Source organism: Channa argus, chromosome 1 (genome assembly GCF_033026475.1).
Source record: "Channa argus isolate prfri chromosome 1, Channa argus male v1.0, whole genome shotgun sequence".
NCBI lineage: Eukaryota > Metazoa > Chordata > Actinopteri > Anabantiformes > Channidae > Channa > Channa argus.
This window is the reverse complement of record NC_090197.1, coordinates 17,061,901-17,082,436: the sequence shown is the minus strand read 5'-3', so window position 1 is coordinate 17,082,436 and position 20,536 is coordinate 17,061,901. Positions and strand designations below refer to the sequence as shown.

Sequence of the window (20,536 nt, the reverse complement as noted above, 5' to 3'; positions counted from 1 at the left end):
TCGTTTTCAGTCTCACTTTATTTAACAATGATGTGAAAAGTAAAGGCTGTACATAACATTCAGACAATAAAAGAAGAATGTCCTCCCATAACAACTAATGGCTCCAAAAATGTTCAGGTGGTCCAAGTGTGATACTTATTTATACAACTTCTTCATATCTATACCCCATCTGTACATAACATAGTTACAGATACTGTAATTAAAAAAAAATGACTTCCAAGTATCCTTGCGGAGCATTTGTGAAATATTTCCTATGTAAAAATGAGAATGTAGGTAAAGATCTTTACATATACATATATATAGTTCTCTATTCTTTCTGTGATAAGAAAACAAGTTATTGCCCCTCTTGAACATGTTGCATTTAACATAAGTTTTGTTTACCATTTTAACTCTTAATTAAACTTAACGCCATGTGATACCACATATCAAACTGACAAAACAGTAACAGTATGGACCTGTGTGTGTTTATCCACTTAATATATATGTCATATTGTTATATTTTTGGACATATGTCTCATTTTGTCCAGAAACCCTGATGATGACACGTACAAAGATATAATTATATACGTATATGTCGCTTTGATCTTTAAACTATAAAGGTAAAGAGACCTATGGCTAACAAAAATAAAAACATCAGCATGACGATATTTATTACAGTAAATTATGAGCCCTTGACCTACCACAATTGCATCTGAACATTTTTTTTAATCCACATTAAAATAAATGTTTAAATGAATAATTTTAAAAAATCAGGGCACATAAAAAACTAAACAAAAAACCTGATGATCTGCATTTGGCATTGTGGATGGACTAAAAAAGTATTTTTTGTAATTTGGTAAATACCAAGAGTAAGATGGATGATTTGCTACTTCCTTCAGTTTATTGCCCTCAGTGAATAACTGCTAAACCAGTAGAAGAGTCAAAATGATGATGTTTACTTTGTCCACTGAGAAGTTTGGCATTGACATGTGTGAGCTGATCAACAGGTTAAAAGAACATAAATCCGTGTTTTGTCAGGAGATACAGTATATGTAAAACCAAATTGTAGGTGAGAGGATGAAACGACAGAGTGGATTTGTCACAACAGTTGCAAAAACAGAGGTAACTCTGTGAATTATACATTTTATTTCATGCCGTCTTGAGAAAGCCAAATACCAAATATTCCATACATGGACACCATCATCAGGGTATCAGTAAATTGTACACAATCACAGATAATGTAATATATAAAATGTGCGATTGGTTTTTCTTCTCCTGAAGGAAGAACCAACCCTCTGACAATGTCTCTCACTCGCTAGTTAAGTGATCGTGATTCTCTGGCTGGCAGAGGTGCGGGAGAAGCTGTGACTCCTTAGATGTCTTTGCTCGGGGTTTCCCTGCTCCTGTGCCGCAGCAGGGGCTGGAAGGGGAAGATCTCTCACAGGGAGTCACCGTGATTTGTCCAATAGCAGTTGGACCACTGCTAGCTCATCTCCCACTTTAACTCTGTATCGTCCACTGGCTTTTCAACTGAAGACTGATTGACCGTGCTTTTGATCAGACACCAGCTTGCAGACGAAATCCACTCCTTTGGCCAAGTTCTCCCACACTGTCCCATGCAGTGAGGCATTGAATTCAAATAAATCTATGACACGCACAATTTACGGATGTGTGCCCGATGTTGTAGTTTGTACTGTGGATCCTGCAGGCTACAATATAACACAACAGGCAGAGCGTTCAACAAATGCTATAAAAACTAGAAACCAAGACACCAATGGTGAACATATGCTGAGAACAAACCTTCTTACACTTGATAAAAAGTCCTTTTGTCTGGAGTCCCTTTTTGCTTTTCTCCTGCATGAGGACAGTTTTACAAAAAAAAAATGAAAAAAAGACAACACTGTGTCAATGACCATTTCACTCAGTGCAGCCTTCTAGGGCCGAATTCAACAGCACTGACTAAGATTTCTATAGCAACTGAGGTATGTTCACTGTTGCTAAGTGTGAAGTGATTTTTCATGACACTCAATATTATCTGTGAAAGAAAACCCTGTGTCTGTGCTTAATGCTCTATCACTGTGACCAGCACTGGTTTCATCACCGTACACGAGACTCCCACTTGTCAACGTCTTAACAATTGCTCGTGGAAATTCAGGTCAAGCGTTTAATCCAAACTAGCTGTGGAACGGGTAGACCTACATCCTTTCCACCATCACTTCTTGAGTTTTATATCTTCTGAAGATTCTTGTGCCCCTTTGCCCTTAACTATGCTAGCTAGCTTTAAGGGGTAGATCAGTTGGACATCTTAACAGTCTACAGAAACAACTCTGTGGGGATCAGTGTGACCAGGCCCGTAACAAATGCCAAGTCTGAAAAACACCTCAATTCATAAGGTGCTCGCTTGCATTTTAAGTGAAACATCTGTTAGTGTGCATTGGCATTTGACACACATAAGACAGCTGTGCAACACTCTTGTGGTGTCTTGTATCTCTGTTTTCCAACATATGCAGCATTGGGCATCTGGCATAACTGTGGATATTCTGTATAACATGCTCTCTGAGGACATATTAAGCAAGTTGTAAGATATGAAATGCCTATGCAGTCCGATGTGACATCTCTGATGAAAACCAGTGGTGCAAATTTAGCAAAGTGGAAAAGAGACCCATGTGGATCTTACGCCACCTTAGAGGAATGACCCCCTCGTGCCTTTTCATGTTCTGTGGCTCTGATGTATCTTATGTTGCTGCCCATAAGCTAATTCATTAATATAACACAAACAATTTCATATCTCATTCATACATATGTCTAATACTTTGCAGGATGCCATGTTTTATAAGCTTTCATTTGAAGTTTTCATGGCTGCCTGTCTTTGTTTCAAGCTCCACACTTGTCCATTCACAGGATATACAAAGCTTACAGTACATCAAAGTCCGAAATTATGATATTTACATGTCTCCACAAGGTTGGAAGGGGGATGGGGAGAAAATTGGATGATTTTGTTTGTAGGTTTCCACACTGGTACCCAGTCACTGAAACAGTGAAACACTCAAGTTAGATGACGAGCCCACATGTAGCGGTGACCACATACATACAACAGGTAAGGAACATAAACAAATAAATCCCTCTGAAGCAGATAAGGCTACACATCAGACCAGGGCTGGTCCACCGCTGCTCTGCTATTAGTGTCAGTATGTTTGTGCATGTATCTGCATTTGTGTATTTCTGTGTTTGTTTGACTGCATATGTGTATATGCCAGGGCAGAGCGAGCAGATGAACAATTGGACGTTGCTGTGAATTGTGGGAGTTTGATAGGGTCATCCAGGCCCCACTCACTCTCCTCCCACCCCTTCCTGAATAAGATTTTCAGTTCTCAAGAGAGATCGGGGAGAAGTGGTACGAAGAGTGAACCTTGCCCCCCCCCACCCGCCTCCCCCTTCTTTCCCCCTGTCCTCCTTGTTTCGAGACAAAATACGCACATATGCTGATGATATCAGTCTATTTGTTGTAGAAAAAAGGACCATTTATGTCTCCTCTTCAAAGAGCCAGGTGGGGGAGTGAATGAAGCTCACAGGCCAGAGACCATAACCCGGTAGGAAGGGGGCATGTGTCTGTGCCGTGGGCTGGAACCAGGGCTGCCATTGGGGCTGGTGCAGCTGGCATCAACGCCTCCTATGGAAGGTAAGTAGGCATGGTGCAAGATGGGCAGCTGCAAGGACAGTCGACGTTGTATGCTGTAGACAGACGAAGAAAGTTACAATTTAAGATCAGAATGTGGATAGTGGATATTTTGGGGGGGTTACATTTAGAAAATGCATGTATTTGTTTGGTGCCCCCATTTAATTGACTGGGATAGACATTTATAATGCAAAACTAATTGTACAAAAATGTCAAAGCAATGTCTTAATTTCACCATTCCACCAATAATGATGGACATGGTAGACTGAGGCTATTGTATTAACTTGTGTCTGGCTTTGGTTTTTAAAGTGCTGCTACCCAACCCAGTTTGAATTGTTTACCTACAGTGACAAACTGAACAGAAACACAGAAAGGATGAATGAGGACCCCCAAAAAAGTATAGTTCATACATGCCCCCAGCAATTTATCTAATTCTTTTTGCCATATTCTTTAGCACCCTCCTCCTCCTTCCCTTCTTTTAACTAAACCCCTAATCCACTGTGGCTCCCAGCTTCTGGGATCATCTGACAAAAAGAACATTTCATGCTTCCTCCTGGTGTGACAGTTCGCACCCTACCTCGCCAGAGCCAGTACCACTGCCAGCCATTTGCTAGAAAATTACATAACCAAATGCCAGTTACATAAAATATAAAGAGGGAGTATGAAATTCAAGCTCAATCAGCAACAGACCTAGAAAAATGTCTTAATTCTAAATGAATGGTCCTCAAGCTGAAACAGTTATCCAGACCTGGCCCGATTCCGATGTAAACACAATCTTGCTTGTATTTTTTTGTATTACTGATCTTTCCTATATGACACAACTGCTACACTTGACAACTAGTGTGCAGTACATGCATCTGGTGAGTGACTTTGAATTCATTGTGTCACAAAGCATTACCATTCTTTCTCTACCTTTGATTTTGTCATATCCCTTACTAACTACTTATTTCTGTTCTGTTTCTTTCTTGCTGCTTTTTAATCTCTCCCACCTCTATGTGATCAAACATTTATGCAGCATGAGAATAACTCAGTGTTCCTTTACTTGCGTTCTTCTCCCTGTCTATGTTCAGAGCTGCTTCCAATGTGAGCTGTAAAGCACTGGTTACATAAGACACTCTCTTTTTTCTATCTCTCACTCTCCTATCTCAACATTCTTCTCTCTTAATCTGTTTTCTCCCTGTAACTATCCTCTTCTCCATATTTTACCTCTCCCTTTTCCATTCATCTAGTGTTCCGACTTATTGATGAAGTTGTGAAGTTGACATCCGTCAAGTTCGATACCTTGCGAATAACAAGTGAATGTAGATCTACATTTGTCATGTGAGTGTTTTCTGTGTCCAACAGCAAGTTCTCTTACAAGTTGGGATAACAGCTCAATCAGCTGGATGTAGATGTCAGTATACGGCACATGTGTTGCGCATAGAGGCAGAACAAACATACGCTGTATGTGCTTATATGTATGTTGATGTGTGTGGGCGAGTAAAGTACAGGGCAGGTCCATGCTTATGCAGGGCCCTGTTGCCAGAGCAACCGCCTGAGAGCTGCTGGTGGTTGCAATACATGTGACTTGTAGTCTGATGAGAAAGCTGACAAGACAGTGGGTAGAGGGGAGGGACACAGGAATAGCGGCACTGAAGAAAAGCGAGATCTCACTGTTCAGGAGAGTTGATATCCTCCAAGGGACCTCTGTTTATTCTGGAAGGATCCATGGAGCCCCACTGTGCCTGAGGCTTCTGCTCCAGGTGGTTCTTCAGTATCGACTTTTCTCCATCTGCGTTGGAAATACACGTAGGCATCATAAATTGTGGGATTTACTATGTCAGTTGGACATACTTAACTGCTCCATTGTTAAAAGGTGTACACACATTGCCAATGAGAAATGACGTCAATTCATACCACAAAGCCAAACAAACGATTGAAGTGTGTTTTCTAAATAATGTTTTTCCTTTCTATTATTGAAACAATAGACTGAAATCTTATGCTGGTTAAAAAAAGAAAAGAAAAGAAAAACAAACAAACAACCAAAAAAAGTTCAATTACCGCAAATGTGAAATTTTGAAAGTCCAAGTTTTAGTTATTATTGCTTCTTAACCATAGCTGTCAATTAAATGTAAACTTGTCAGTTTCCTTTTTCCAAGGAAACACATTTCATAATTTAGTCATGTTCCAAATGCAAGATGATATTTAAAGCACAGGTAAAAATTAAACCGACACCTGGTATGGTACAAATTCATAAATTGGAAACAAAAACATCAAAGATGAAACAACCCTTATCTAGACACGACATGAAACCAGGCTTTCTAGCTGCAGTTGATGTTGTTAAAACACAGTAAGATTTGCAGTAAACAAACCTAGCAGTTTTCCAAAATAGCACCTGAAGAATAGTGGAATGATATTTCTCTACATTATTATCTCCCCAGTTTTCCAGATTTCCCTGCACATGCTGACCTGATTTACTGATCACAGCACTCCATGCCCTGATAGGAGATTTGAGCCTGCTAAACTATTTTAGAGCAGACTGGTCCTCTTTGTATTTTAAAATAAAAAGCTTAACCTTGTAGCTCCCCAAGTTGTATTAAAAGCACAGATATTGATAATTATATACTTTATTATGGATTCGAATAAAGAATATGATCTTGCCACAAAGAAAGTATAAAGAATAAATTATTGAGTTTTTTTGTGTCAGCAGTACAGTGGTAGTCTAAGACTTCCAAACTAAACTCATTAAGTAGAGAGTAGTAAAGAAAGGATTTGACTGTATTTAAAAATGTATGTGTTTATTGTACACAAATTAGGAAAGTCCGCCGAGAACTCACAAACATCTCGTTGCTGTTTAATATTTAAAGTGGAAACAAAACATAAACATTAATATTCTGAAATAAATAGAGCTAAAGAATTAATAATTTAAATGTGAGTTTTTGCATGTTCCAGCTGCGCGAGGCAGTGCTTGTAGCACAAATGGGCTATTGGTCAAAGTTTCTTTTTTCAGAAGCACTGCTACGACATATGTAAAACAGGCAATTGTGACATCTAACTTCTCAGTCTAAAATCTGGCCTCCAGTGTTCTCCTGTATTGTGCCTGTACAGTACATAATCGTGAAGAGAAGCTGAGAGAGAGAGAGAGTGATGGGGCGAGGTTGGGTGTGTTTCCAGCTCTGTGCGAGCGAGTGTAATCGCTGTTGACATGGCATTCCACTCTTATAACAGCCACTCATTCACAGCCCCCATTACATTTAGACCAGCACACATACTGTATGAATACTGATGATTACAGTTAGGAGTTGGTAGTGATGATGATGACTGTCAAGCACAAGCCGACTGAGGCTGAGAAAAGTTTATATGCAGCAAATGATTTTCAAAAGAGTCTTAATGACCAGTAATTTTTTCCATAATGTGTGTCAGACTGACATTTGTGACCATCACCTAATGTGTGGTCTCTGTCTGAAATAGAGAGAGTTCTTTTCTCAGACCTCTCTCTATTTCTTTTCAGGAGTTCTTTATCAAGAACATTTAACAGACTGATACATGTCACTTTGTACGATTGTCAAAAAGTAGAAGTTAAGTCAGTAAAGGGCTAATAATGAAACCGGCTTCAGACCAGGCACATCATACCCATCCATCAATTATCTCTAACTGTTTATCCTGTTCAGGGTTATAGGGGAGTGAAGCCTATCCCAGCTGTCATTGGGCAAAAGGTAGGGTACCCTCTGGGCAAATCACCAGTCTGTCTCAGGGCCAACACAGAGAGATACACACAGACAGAGAGAGACAACATGTGAGGCAGCAGTACTAACCATTCCACTATCGTGCTGCCTGCCTCATCCTACAACACCGATTCCAAAAAAATTGAGGAGATGTGAAAATCTAATCAAGCTTGTATATTCTATTCACAATAGAAATGGAGGAGCATTTGACAACTAATTAGGTTAAATGGCAACAGGTCAGTAACATGACTGGGTATAAAAGGAGCATTTCAGAGAGGCAGAGCCTCTTGAATATAAAGATTGGCAGAGGTTCATCCATCTGCAACAAACTGCATCCACAAATTTCACAATTTCAGACAACAATTAATTTAATAGGTAGGAGGGGCTGGAACAGTTTGTGTCCCTACCAGAATAATACAGTTAACGAAAGATTTAGAGAATCCGGAGGAATCTCTGTGTGCAAGGGACATGTTCTATTGTGAATAAAATATGGGTCGATGAGATTAGCAAATCATTGCATTCTGTTTTCATTTACATTTCACACATCTTTAAAACTTTTTTGGAATTGGGGTTTTGTATGCAACATGCAAAGGACACATAATCAGAACTTCAGCAACTTCACATATTTCCCCCATTTGGTACTAACCCTTGCTGTTAGCCTGGACATTGTGCAGACTATTTACAGGAGTTAAAAACATTTTTATCAATATATACATTATTTGTTATGATTGTTAATAGGATACAAATTTAAAACAACAAACACAGTGTTGGTCAATGTAATGTACACCGTACCAGCCATCGTACCAGCCCCTGAAAAGGCGAGGATCATGGGACTTAATGATTAAGACCAATTGCCTTGACTTCTGTGGTCATGAAGTCTTTTGAGCGCCTCGCATTGTCCCACCTCAAGGACATTGCAGACCCCCTTCTGGACCCACTGCGGTTCGCCTACAGAGCCCACAGACCTGTAGACGACGCTGTAAACATGGCCCTCCAATTCATACTCCAGCATCAGGATCCTACGCCAGGATGCTGTTTGTGGTCTTGAGCTCTGCCTTCAATACATTCGTGCTCTGCCCTGAGACAAGCCCCTCCATTGAAAGTGCCTGACTCCATGTGCAGGTGGATTAAAGAATTCCTGAGAAACAGACAGCAGTTTGTGAGGCTGAGGAAGCATGTCATGTTATTCTCCCTCTATACCAAAAGCTGCACATGTGGTCACCAGTCTGTCAAACTCCTGAAGTTCACAGATGACACCACCCTCATCGGCCTCGTCTCTGACGGAGGCGAGTCGGCCTACAGGAGTGAGATGAACCCCCTCGTGTCATAGTGCAGCATGAACAACGTTGAGCTCAACACTCTCAAGACAGTGAGGATGATAGTGGGTTTCAGGAAGGACCCGTGCCCTCTCCCCCCGTCATCCCTTGCGAAACCCTGGTGACCTCTTTCGAGTCCTTCCGATTCCTAGGCACCACAATCACCCAAGAGCTCAAGTGAGAGCTGAACATCAGCTCCCTCACCAAGAAGGCTGCCATCATGCATTCCATTCTCACATCCTCCATCAAAGTCTGGTTCACTGCAGCCATGGCCAGGGACAAGGCCAAACTGAGGCGTGTAATCCACTCAGATGAGAAGGTTATTGGCTCTAGCCTCCCATCTTTGCAGGAGCTGATCGTCTCCAGAACCTGAAGAAAGGCAGCCAGGATTGCAGCCGACCCCACTCATATTGGACACAAACTGTTTCAGCCCCTCCCCTCTGGCAAGAGACGCTGGTCCATCAAGATCAGGACCTCACATCACAAGAACAGTTTCTTCCCCACTGCGGTCAGCCTGCTGCTCAGTGCCCAAATCCCCCCCCAGATAACCTCCCAGTCATTCTCACTTTTCAAGTTGTACTACCTCCCATTGCACTCACTTTCTGTAAATAGCTTCTTGTGTTTTTATTGTATTTTATTCTATCTCTGTGTACATACATCATATTTGTTGAGTGTCACACCTTTGCATTTTAGTATTATATTATATTATATTTTTAGTCCATGCTTTTGATTTTGTGGTTTTGTTTATTCCGGTCCTCATTTCCTTTCTGCTTTGTTATGCCCTGCTCTTTCTGGCCTCAGTTACTGTGCCTGCCTTAAACAGGCCTACACCCACTCTGCCTGATCATGCTGCCTCTCTTTCCACTCACTAATTAGTCCCTTCACCTTACATACCAGCCACTTTTATTCTGCCAAATTACCACATACACGTCCCTGTTTTCTTTGGACCTTTTGGCACAGAATGTTTGAGTTTGGTGTTTTGCATTGCCCTTTGGACTCTGTATGATCTTTGATGACCAGCCCATTTATGATCCCTGCTTGCTTACTAGTGTTTAGCCTGTGTTATCTGATAGCTTGAACTAAAAAGTAATATTTAATAAAATCTCTTCATAGAGCCACCCCTCCAACCCTTTCCCGGCTGTCTTGTAGATGTCCTCAATCAGGTCCTCTTTCTGCCTAGTATTCCAAATGCAGTTTGTAACATTGCTGACAAGATAACCAACAGAGCATACATATAGTCTAAAATGCATTTTTTTCAGAACTTGTACAATTTGCATTTTAGTTCACTAAAGCGACCCTGATATCAGCTTCCAGCTGCTACAAGCACTTTAGAGAAATTATTCTCAACAAATGGAAAATGTGAAAATGTGTTTACTTAAATTAGGCTAGCTGTTTGTTTTTAGGTAATAGCAGTGCTTGAAGATTGCTTGTAAAGTCTTTTGTAAAGTAAAAAATCTTAAGACTAACAACCGTGGTTGGGAATCTTTAAATGAAAAATAAGATCAAAAGTGACACAGATTAACTCATTGTAGAATAAAGTCTTGACTCTGACTTCTTACTCTATGTTCCTTAAACGGAAAGGTGGTGAGCTTCTCAGCAGTGGAGCAACACAGGTGAATCCTTACATGGGATCTATTGTTAGGGTACAGTTTCAACCTTCTACCTCACTGTACCAAAAGCCAGACAATGTTTGGGCTAAAATAGGAGGGTGTGTGTCTGGCGCACACAAGTAAAAGATGAGAGGCAGAGAAGGAGGAGAGACGAAAGGAAGCAGAGAACAAACTAAATCACAAAGAAGCATTAGGCATATTTCTCTGTGAATGTTCTCATTAACTGCTTTCTATGAACTCACGCAGATGAGGAACTTCTCAACCAATTCCAACAACCTCTGCTCCCAATCCGCAGAACGAGCGCAGCTGTTTTACTCTTTTACCTTCCCAAACTCAGACAGATCCATTAGACACCCCTGAGAGGAGCTTTGTGCTGGCGTGTGCATCAGACGAGCTGGATCTGGCTGCTGTAAATCACCCTGCGCCTGTTAAAATGGTGCCTAATGCAAAGAGATGCTGCTGGGGTGTAAGCATTCACTGATTCAATTTGAGGCTTCATGATGTCTAAGATACAGCTGCATCAATTTAAACAGCATGTGGGCAGTAGTTGGGAGGGTAAACTGACACCACTCTACCTACGATGACATGATACCTGAAAGTTTACTTGTGTTCCCAAATGCTCGTCTCCCCCAGTAATAGTCCACTTATCTATACACTCCTCTTTCTTTAGTCTTTTCTCTTCTCTTCTTAAGGACATTGTCACACAGACAGCAAACAACACCTCAAACAGCAAATAATTAGGTACAAAAAAGCAAGTATAGAAAGGTGAGAGAGTTTATGAAGTTTGACTTCACTCTGTGTAAAACTTGCCAAGCAGCAATCGAGTATTCATGTACTGTACCTGATCTCATGACTCATTCTCAGAGACGTCACAGTCTTGCTGTCAGACCGAGTGCTTCTCACAGCAATGAACGCCAAAACATTCCTTCAAGCTGCTGCTTTGAATGCAGCAATAAACACTCTACTGAAACCACTGAATATGAAAACATGGTTTATACACATTAAGGAATTATTTTTGTTTATGTAAACAGTTGTAATATAATAATTAGGCACTTGCAGCACTGAGCACAAACCAGCTGAGCAGCACTCCAGTCAGTGAGTGAGAAAGAAATGTTAGTTGTTAGCTTGAATAATCTGTGCTTTTGTGAGTTTGCAGGTCATTTTTTTCAATGAGATGGATTTTTCCAGGTAACAACGTTTACAAGTACTGAATGTTTCAAACTGATTTGGTCACATTTAAGCCCAATAGGACTGCGATAGATGAATTGCTAATAATCCCACATGAGAGCTGCTGTACATAAAAATATATGCCTGATTTCTCACCTTTGCCATCTGTAAAGTTGCGTATGCTAAGGATGTTGTTGGCGTCCGGGTAATGGTTTTGTTTTATATAGGGTGTTTTTTCTGGGGTGTCCTGCAGCTGCATGGTCACCTCTTCCAGCTCCTTGTCAAGCTATTTTTGAAAATAAAGAAAAATATGAGTTTATGTTGTGTTCTTTTTTTTGTGAGTGAGTAAAGTTAATGATAAAGTAAAATTATTGCGATTTTAAAAATCTATCTGTCTCTTACATCAGATTTGTATGAAATTAGACTGTAGCCTACTAATTTCAGTAGGCTACAGGGATAGAAGACAAATCGTTCCCAGTCTGATGTTTGAACAACTAACAACTATAACTAACTGAACAGCTTCTCATTTGCCACAATTGAGGACAATAGCAAAAACAAAACACAGACAAAACACAAAAAATGTCACTCAATGTCAGTAAAAAATACATATATAAGAAAAATGAGAATTAACAACCTACTACAAAGACCCAACTATGGTCATAGTGTTACCAGGTCAACAAAATTCTTTTTAACAACTGACTGGTTTTTGTATAAACTCAATAAAACAACGTCTCATATCTGCAAATCTGCAAACTGGCTCAGCTCAGACCTCTGTTATTCTCATGCGTAAGCGGTGGTTATCAGTTTGAAGCCCATCCAGTCGTGACGTGTTAGCTTGGTTGACACTGGTGACAGAGGTGGATGTTTTAGAATCTTCTTTCTTCTGATTCTGGGTGAACTTTAACCTCCGGTTCTGGGTGGCTGCATCCGGGTTGGTTCTCATAGTGATGAGCTGAAACGGAGGTTATGAATTACAACTGCACTCTGAAACAAAATGACAATGACTAAAAAGATAAACATAACTGCAATTATAACTTACAGGAGTGTGAAGTGTGGTGTTAATAATGTGATAATGATAATTGAGCACTCTACTTTATGGCAATGACGTGTGATCCACTAGTGCTCTCACATCCACACTCTTTCATCTTTTTCACCAAAACTAACCTTGGGAACGAAGACCAGACAGAGTGTAATGGTGCTGCAAAAGATGATCACCAGTGCTACAATGCAGAACTGCACATTGGGCTGGTCTCTGGTCAGAAACGACACCGCGGCACCGATGATGCACATGATGCCAACGTTGTACACACTCATCCCGATGTATTTGCTATCATTGAGAGCAGGGATGCTCACGTTCCTCGTCTCCCATGCCAGGAAACAACCAAACAACTGAAGGGAAAATAAAAGGGAAATTTTTATAAGAAGGTTGAGAGAAGGTTGTTGCATTTTACTTTGGTTAGAGAAAATAGCTTCTTATCATTTCTCTGTTTAAATTCACACAGAATTAATCAACAGTATCAGTTAATGTATCTTTTTTTGTTGTTGTTTAGTGTTCTTCATTGTTCTTTATAAATGACCTTCTAATAGACTGCAGGTTTCACGTAGCTTTAAAAATACTTCAATCAAACAAAATTCAACTGCGATATAGTTTAAACTAAAGTCCTAAAGAGAAGAAAATTTATCCACACACACACCCTTTGAAAATCAGCCTTAGGTTCCCTGCTGGTAAATGTTTATTTAGTTCGTGTGAATTGTTTGTTTAGTGGAACATTAAAGTTGCAGCATCAGCCTGCTGAAAACTTCACTGTGTGCTGTGTAAGCTGGTCTGCCTGCCTATTCTCATGTCTAAAAGAGAGTTAGTGGAATGGCAAGCAGCAGAATTAAAAGAGCAGTCGCCCAGGATTAGTGCACCTCAGGTGTGTGAGCCTGTGTACCTGCATGATTTGTGTGTATATATGTGTGTGATGACTCAAGCCCGATGCTTCCTTTTGCTGTGCTGTCCCTCTCTATACTTCAAACAGATGTGGGCTCCTGTCAATCACTTGATACAAACTTTTTGCTGCTGGTTCTTTGCTGCTGTTTAAGTATTTTAACATCAGTGTTACCCTACAGTTTTCTCACTCGCTCCACCTCTCTGTCTTTGACATATTCCTGTACTATCTTTAACTGTGTGTCCTTTGCGTTTTCTCATTCTGCTTAAGATGATTTACTGCTCCTGTACCTCACCATGAATGTAGTGAGGCCTGCATAATTCACAGCCGCTCCTGCTTCACAGAGGTTTTTAAAAATACTGTGCGGTAGGGTAATGGATTTTTTAAATGTGTGTTACCGGTAATGTGTCTCACAAACTGTGACAGCAACAGCCCATAGACCTTGTAAATTGAAATGAATTGTATTCTTTGAATATTAACAGTGATAACATTCACAGTGTGTATGTGTCTTTCTGCGGTATCAACAGCTCTGCTCTGCTGATGAGCATGGAATAATGAACAATACATTCAAATGCAATCAGTGAACACAACCATTTATACAACAGAAAATCAGTACTACTGAGCTATCAAGACTCACAATTAAATAATAGTTGATAATGATGACTGAAAAAAACTGTTAAAAACATTCTTGCTATTTTTATATAATTAAATTAAATGGAGTTAGATCAAAGATCAGTCAAACCACAAGGCTAAATTGATAATACCACAACTATTTGGCATTTATTTAAATATGGTTATTAACTGATGCAGAGTTGGATGTAAAGATCAATGTCACTCTTGCACAGTATCTATTAAATGGAAAAGCTTAAGCCAGCAGCTGGTTAGCTTAGTATAAAGACTGTAAATAAGGGAAAACAGGCAGCTTGGCTCTTTTCAAAGGTAACAATAGCATCTGTAAAGTGTACTTTTTAATAGAATATTCGTTTAGTCTGTACAAATACTACTATACGTGTTTTCACACAGGTAACACACAGGTTCCACAATTTATTGGCCGGTATCCTTGAGTGAGTGTTTTGCTGCCTGTATTCTGAGCTATCCAGGACTTCATGGTTAAAAGAAAGTCAGATTTTCCATGATGGTTCTGTTTTGGTGGCACCAAAGGACTTTCTTCATCTATGTAATCTGTATACTTTAATCTCATCTGTAATCCTGAGGTCTAATTTTAATAGTGTTAGCTTTTAATAGCTAATTTGTTATGTATTAAAAGCATGTTTTGTTTAAAGTTTATCTTCATGGAAACTGGGGGTCAAAAATTACTTACTTGACATTTTATTGTTATCCATCTTATCTAGCCCTTAGCATACAATTGAAAAGCAAATTTCCCCAAATGTCAAAGTACTCCTTTAACTAGAATTATTATTAGTCCTACTACTTTAACATGCTTTTATGCACACGGTCCCAAATTGAACCACTAAATGGACCAGTTAAAAATTCCTGACTCTGGTGACTTCTAGCTGTAGTATTAAGGAATCAGCTGTCAATGACTGTAAAAAAGGTCAGTGTTAATTGTCTCAACCATGTGATAGTGAACACTGTATCCATGCTTCATTTTGCATGACACACAGTTCAGTAGTGGTCAACCAGGGATTTTATATTGGCTTAGCAATAAAATAAAAATAAATATACATGCACATTTGTGAAGCAGGTCAAACTCATATCATATTTTTGCTGTGCATTTATATTCAAGTGTAAATGTGCATATATATGTGCGTTCTGACTGTGAGTACATAATGAAATTTTGTTTTCTCTCCTCTCACCATCAGCAGTCCCTTGTAGGCATAAACGATGCCCAGCCAAATGGTCATGTGGGTGTTCTCACAGTGCTCCAAGAATGGACGGATGGCGATGTCTCTGCCTTGGGGGTCTGCCTGTTGACAACATAAACGGATAGACAGAAAGTGAATTTCATAAAACACTCAAAAAAGTACTTGGACAAACAGTGAAAGGCAGAAGAAGATATAATTCAAAGAGTTGTGCCTAATGCACGACTACAATGAAACAGCCAGTAAATAAGTAAATAAATAACCAGTAAATAAGCTGAAAAAGAAGACAAGCCTTAGAAAACCCATGTCTTGTTTCCACCATGGTTTTCTCTTTGCAGGTGTTCTAATTTCACATTCAGGGACAAAATCAACACCGACTGCCCATTGCTAATCAGAGTGACGGATGTCAGTGATCATACATCCAGGTGTGTAATCAAACTGTATCCCATCATGGCCACTGGGCTTCTCCAAAGTCAGCCGAAGTGAAATTAATCCATCCTTAAGACGCTAATGGGCACGACTAATGACGCTTATTCATTATTGTGATTAACACTTTCTCCTTTTTTTCTTCTTAGCTCCATAACTTGGACTCCAACATCTCTCCATCCTGCCACTGTCACTCCAATTCTCTTGCTTTCTTTTCATTTACACTTGTCTTTCACTGCACCTGGTGACACACAGGTGAGTTACAGGACAAATTAGCACCTTAGGTGGATATTAATAGACAAAGACACGCCACCCCGTTTCTCACTTCCCCACTCTCTCTGTTAGAAAAAGCTTTAAAAAGCCTTTAATAAGAGCATTAGCTTGGCCTGCATGGGTCCTTCTGAGGCCACACCAACATGTCAACTGTGAGACACCTGGGGCAAAGCTGGGCATAATGCCATGCTGCGCTCTAGGTATGTGTATGTGTCTTCAGGCTTATTTATAGTAAGATGTGCAATAGCTCAACAGATGGTGTGTGTGTGTCTGTGAGTTTGTTCCTGTGTGCAAGCGTGCGTGTACATACAGGAGTCTACAGTTTGATTTGACTGATAAAATTCAGTTTACAAGCAAATTTCTTCATGGCAAGATGACATTAGAGGCACTCAGCTGCTGGCTTGATTTCCATTTGGATACATGCTAGACAGTTTATTTTGCTCATGTTAAGCCTCTCATAACTGATGAATACACACCCACAGAAACACATCCATACAGTTGTTACAATAAAAGTCTTCCGTCTTTTTGGCGCCCATATAGTCACATTAATGCAAAGGTTTTGCATGTTTTTCCATGTTTTCAATTTATATCAGTTCTTCTCAGGTTGATCACCTAAAATAGAACTACAGCAGTTTTCACCCAGCAGAGCTGAACAGAAATAGGCCTGTGTCATATACATTACTTTCTAGATATTCTTGAAGTGTTGTATTACAGTATCCTGTAGTTTTAATTCCCTCTGCTTTGGAAATACTATTTTCACACAGTGTTCCTCACTCAGCTTGCACCTGCCATCTTTAGCTTTCAACATTCAATTCCACAAAGGATTACATTTGCAGTTACACATCACACTACGTTTGCAAGAAGACGCCACATAGCTGGCAGAACCCCCCCACAACTCAGATTCAGAGTTAATGTTTCCGCTACCTGCCAAGTATCTTCAAAACCTCAGATGTCTTAATACAGAAGCGCATTAAGAAAATGAGGATTGCTTCAGTGGCAATGAGTTCACACACTGTTAAAGCATAATTGTAACCATTTCTAAGAGTTTCTTTGGAAATCATGTGGCTCATGTCATACAAATCTATAAATATTGTGGAGTAAGTATTGGAACTTTAGCTGAAGGGCTGGTAAAAAACAGGTTTACAAGTTAAAACCATGATGTTGTTAGAAAGACGAGAAAGTAGAGCAGGAGATGACGCACAGACAGGCTATTTTTTTTTTAGCACTAACCTCAGTTAGTTGACACAGTAGAGAAAAGGGATCTTGAGACTGATATTTTTTTCAGCTATAGATAACTTTTCCATGAAAAATATTTTTCAGCTTATTTTAAAGTTAAGTTATGTGTGAGGACTGAATATGAAAAAAATATGAGATATGTCTTAGATGCCCTCGTAGCTGGTGGCAGGAATCTTCTCTGGTCACAGGTGATATACTGAAGTTTTACATTTTATATAATCAAAGAAGCCAAAAAGACCACAATTCATGAGGTGAAAATTAAATATGTTTTGCTCAAAACTTCCTAAAGGCTACATATTGTTTTTCTTGTTCATTTATAACACACACTTCGAGTCTATGATTGCTTTTGGTTTTATGTGTTTACAGTATATAGTTTTTCACTTGCAAAAGAACAATGCTGCAAGTAGTCACGCATCTCCCAAATATTCTGTTCATTCATTTGGAACAGAACAGATCTCTGCAAAGTCACAACTCTGTGCAAACTTGTGCCACTAAACAAAATGACAAGAAAAAATTAGATTCAATTCATACTAGGTTCAGGTCTCTAACACTTCAGAGCAGACAGCAGCTCTCATCTTTTGAAGGGAAGCTATCTGGGGAGTTGCCAGGCAACACGGCTGTAGCTGACAGGCAGCCCCAAAGCAGTGGCGATGGCAGTAAAACTGACATTTTTCACAGCATTGACCCTCTTATGGGATCACTCCAGGGAGGCTGGATAGGTTACTGGAAGATCATCTATGGAGAGGTGGAGCTAGAGGAGGTGAAGGGACTGAGTGTTAGAAGTAAGAGAGGGGAGAGTATTGAGAAAAGAGAAAAAAGTATTGATGGAAGGAGGGGAAGTTGATAAAGTGCTAGCTTCATAGAATGAAGGTAGGTATAAATTATGGCATAGAGAGGTTAGAGAAGTTCTGTTTCTTCAAAGAGAACAACTTAGAAGAGCAATGAAAGATAAATTATATAGGAAAGAATAAATGAAGAACAGTAGGGAGCACAAGCTATGGAAAGCTGAAGAGATGGAGGTAAAGATCAGAAAGAAGCTGACTGTAGACGACATTCACGTGTTTCTCTTGATACAGAAATCTGATCAATATGAACAATATTCAGAGAAACACTGGCTCACAAACACAGGAACAGGACAAAATAAAGATGTTTTTTCCTTTGTCAACAATTTTGTGTTAGCCAATTTACTATGCTTGATAAAATTTGTGTATATTTATTTGTTGTATATTTAGTGAAAAATCTATAAAATTATTATTTACATTATCCTATTGACAAGCCCATGTTTGTCTGTTTTGTCTTTTCGGTTTGATTCTGTTTTTGATGCACTAATAAAGTCGTGAATGGGGTGCTGTTCAGCAACTGACTCACATGTCTCCAGTTACCATGCAACGATGTAAGAACCTTTGCAGAAAAATAAAAATAGCCAGAAATGCATTTGTTGTGATGAATTACCTATCTCTCTGAAGTCGATGCAAGTTGATTTTCCTACTGCATTTTTAATTAGAAAGCAGGGGCTAACTGAAACGAAGAAACATTTGAAAGCCAAACCAGAAAATGTGTGAACATTATTGCTACATTGTTTGTTTTACACTCATTAAACCATAATGAAACACTGCAAAAAAACACACAAAAGACCGACAAACTGACTCCAAAACCACAGCAACAGAGGCTTCTGTATAAGGCGCTTACTCTGACTATATAACGGCCTCTGGCCTGGTGAAGAGCAGAGCGAGCTACTGTAGACCAAAGTGAGGTAGGAAATGGAGCGCTCATTCATTGTCACCTGCAGCTACTTCACACAGAGGTGTTTGTGTGTGTGTGTGTAAGCATATGTCTCGATGCCAATGCTCACACATTATGTAAGAACACATACGTAATCTCAGTGGTGTTGTTGAATAGTTTATTTGTGTGTGTGTGTGTGTGTCTGTGTCTGCGTATGTGTGTAGAAGAAATGTCAGGTGAACACTGACAGACACTCCATCACTAATAATAGAATTACAACAGAAGAGACTCCACTATGGACGGACGGAGAGATGAGGACAAAACGACAGGTATTGCAGGTGGAGCTTTGTAATTTCAACTGTTGTATTTCGAAAAAGCAAAGGAAAAGAAGAATGAGACATAATGGAGGGAAAATCACAGTGGATAGTGCAGAGGGACAGAAAATAGAAAAAAAGTGAATTTACATTTATGAAAGCAGAGACTATTTGAATTCTCTCTCAGAGGAGTTGGAAATGTGATATGTTCAGTATCTAATAGTAAAAACTATGCATTTCCTTAAGATCATTGCATTTAGCTGATGCCCAGGATACGAGACCTGCCAACCGTTTGTCTGGGCACAGACCCAGTGATACCGTGCTGTCTGACAGAGGTGTCACACAAACACATTGTCCTGTGTATTGTTTTCAGGCATGCAGACATTTTAACATTTGTCTGTGTCACCTGTTTCTTTGTTTATTTGTTGTAGGGGGTTTTAGAACAGACCCAAGCAATATCACACCATATCATATTAACTTCTCTTTAAAATATCAAATGTAATTTTTGCTTCATTGTCTCACTGAGGAAAGCAAAGAAGCAACTGCAAGCAACTGTGTCAGACACTGTAAATGTGAACGTGTTGACTTTACTTAGTTAAAAACTTGGAAACTGATTGCTTCACTTTTTCCAAGATTAATTAACATTTTTTATAACGTACTGTTTTAGAGTAAACTAATTTTATATTTTAAGTAAGAAGCAATTACTTAACAAATGCAAGTAGCTTTACTAAATCTTTAGTAAACTAATAATATATTCAAAGTGAAATTACTTTGATATTTAAAGTTAATTTATCTTACCACAAAACTGGAAACCCTTTACCATAAAAATGTCTGAACAGTCTTCACTGAAAAACAGCGGCTTGTCCTCTGTCTTACCTTTCTGAGTTTAGAGAGTCAGTTCTTCATTTGACATAAAGAACTTTTTGCTGCAGACGTTAGAGCCATTTAGTAAAGTCGGTACAAAGACAACAATAGCTCCCAGCAACAAAACTAGTCTCTGAAGGGTTTGCATCTCAAACAATGTGAAACCACTCTGCTGGTTTGGTTTCTTTAACACTTAATTTGATCTGCCACAGCAGTTCATTTATTTACCGAATGATTTTAAGTTTAAAGAGTTCAAGGGAGGAAAAGAAATGTTCCAAAAAATGTGAAAATGTGGCAGCTGTCTTATGTCAAGACAAGCTGAGTGATATAGTCAGTCAACTGGCAATGTGCTGCTAGTGGGTGGGGTCTGCATAAAAGCTTAATGTATTTAGGTTAGTTTCATTTAATGATGTTATCTCTTCAGCATAGTATACCATAACTGATTAAATAAGGAAATAAACAACACTTTTGAGTGCTAATTACTGAAAGTGTTGA

General features: G+C 39.4%; 1 protein-coding gene across 1 annotated transcript in view; it reads right to left on the bottom strand.

Annotated features, from left to right (window-relative positions):
- The window catches only part of gabbr2 (gamma-aminobutyric acid (GABA) B receptor, 2), a 167,597-nt gene continuing 147,061 nt past the window's right edge, over positions 1–20,536 (bottom strand). The window contains exons 14-19 of the mRNA XM_067503008.1: positions 15,201–15,311; positions 12,617–12,841; positions 12,222–12,404; positions 11,609–11,738; positions 5,309–5,426; positions 1–3,711 (exon numbers count right to left, since the gene is read on the bottom strand). Coding sequence (XP_067359109.1) covers positions 3,546–3,711; positions 5,309–5,426; positions 11,609–11,738; positions 12,222–12,404; positions 12,617–12,841; positions 15,201–15,311 — 933 coding nt within the window. The 3' untranslated portion in view covers positions 1–3,545. The remainder of the gene's footprint in view (positions 3,712–5,308; positions 5,427–11,608; positions 11,739–12,221; positions 12,405–12,616; positions 12,842–15,200; positions 15,312–20,536) is intronic.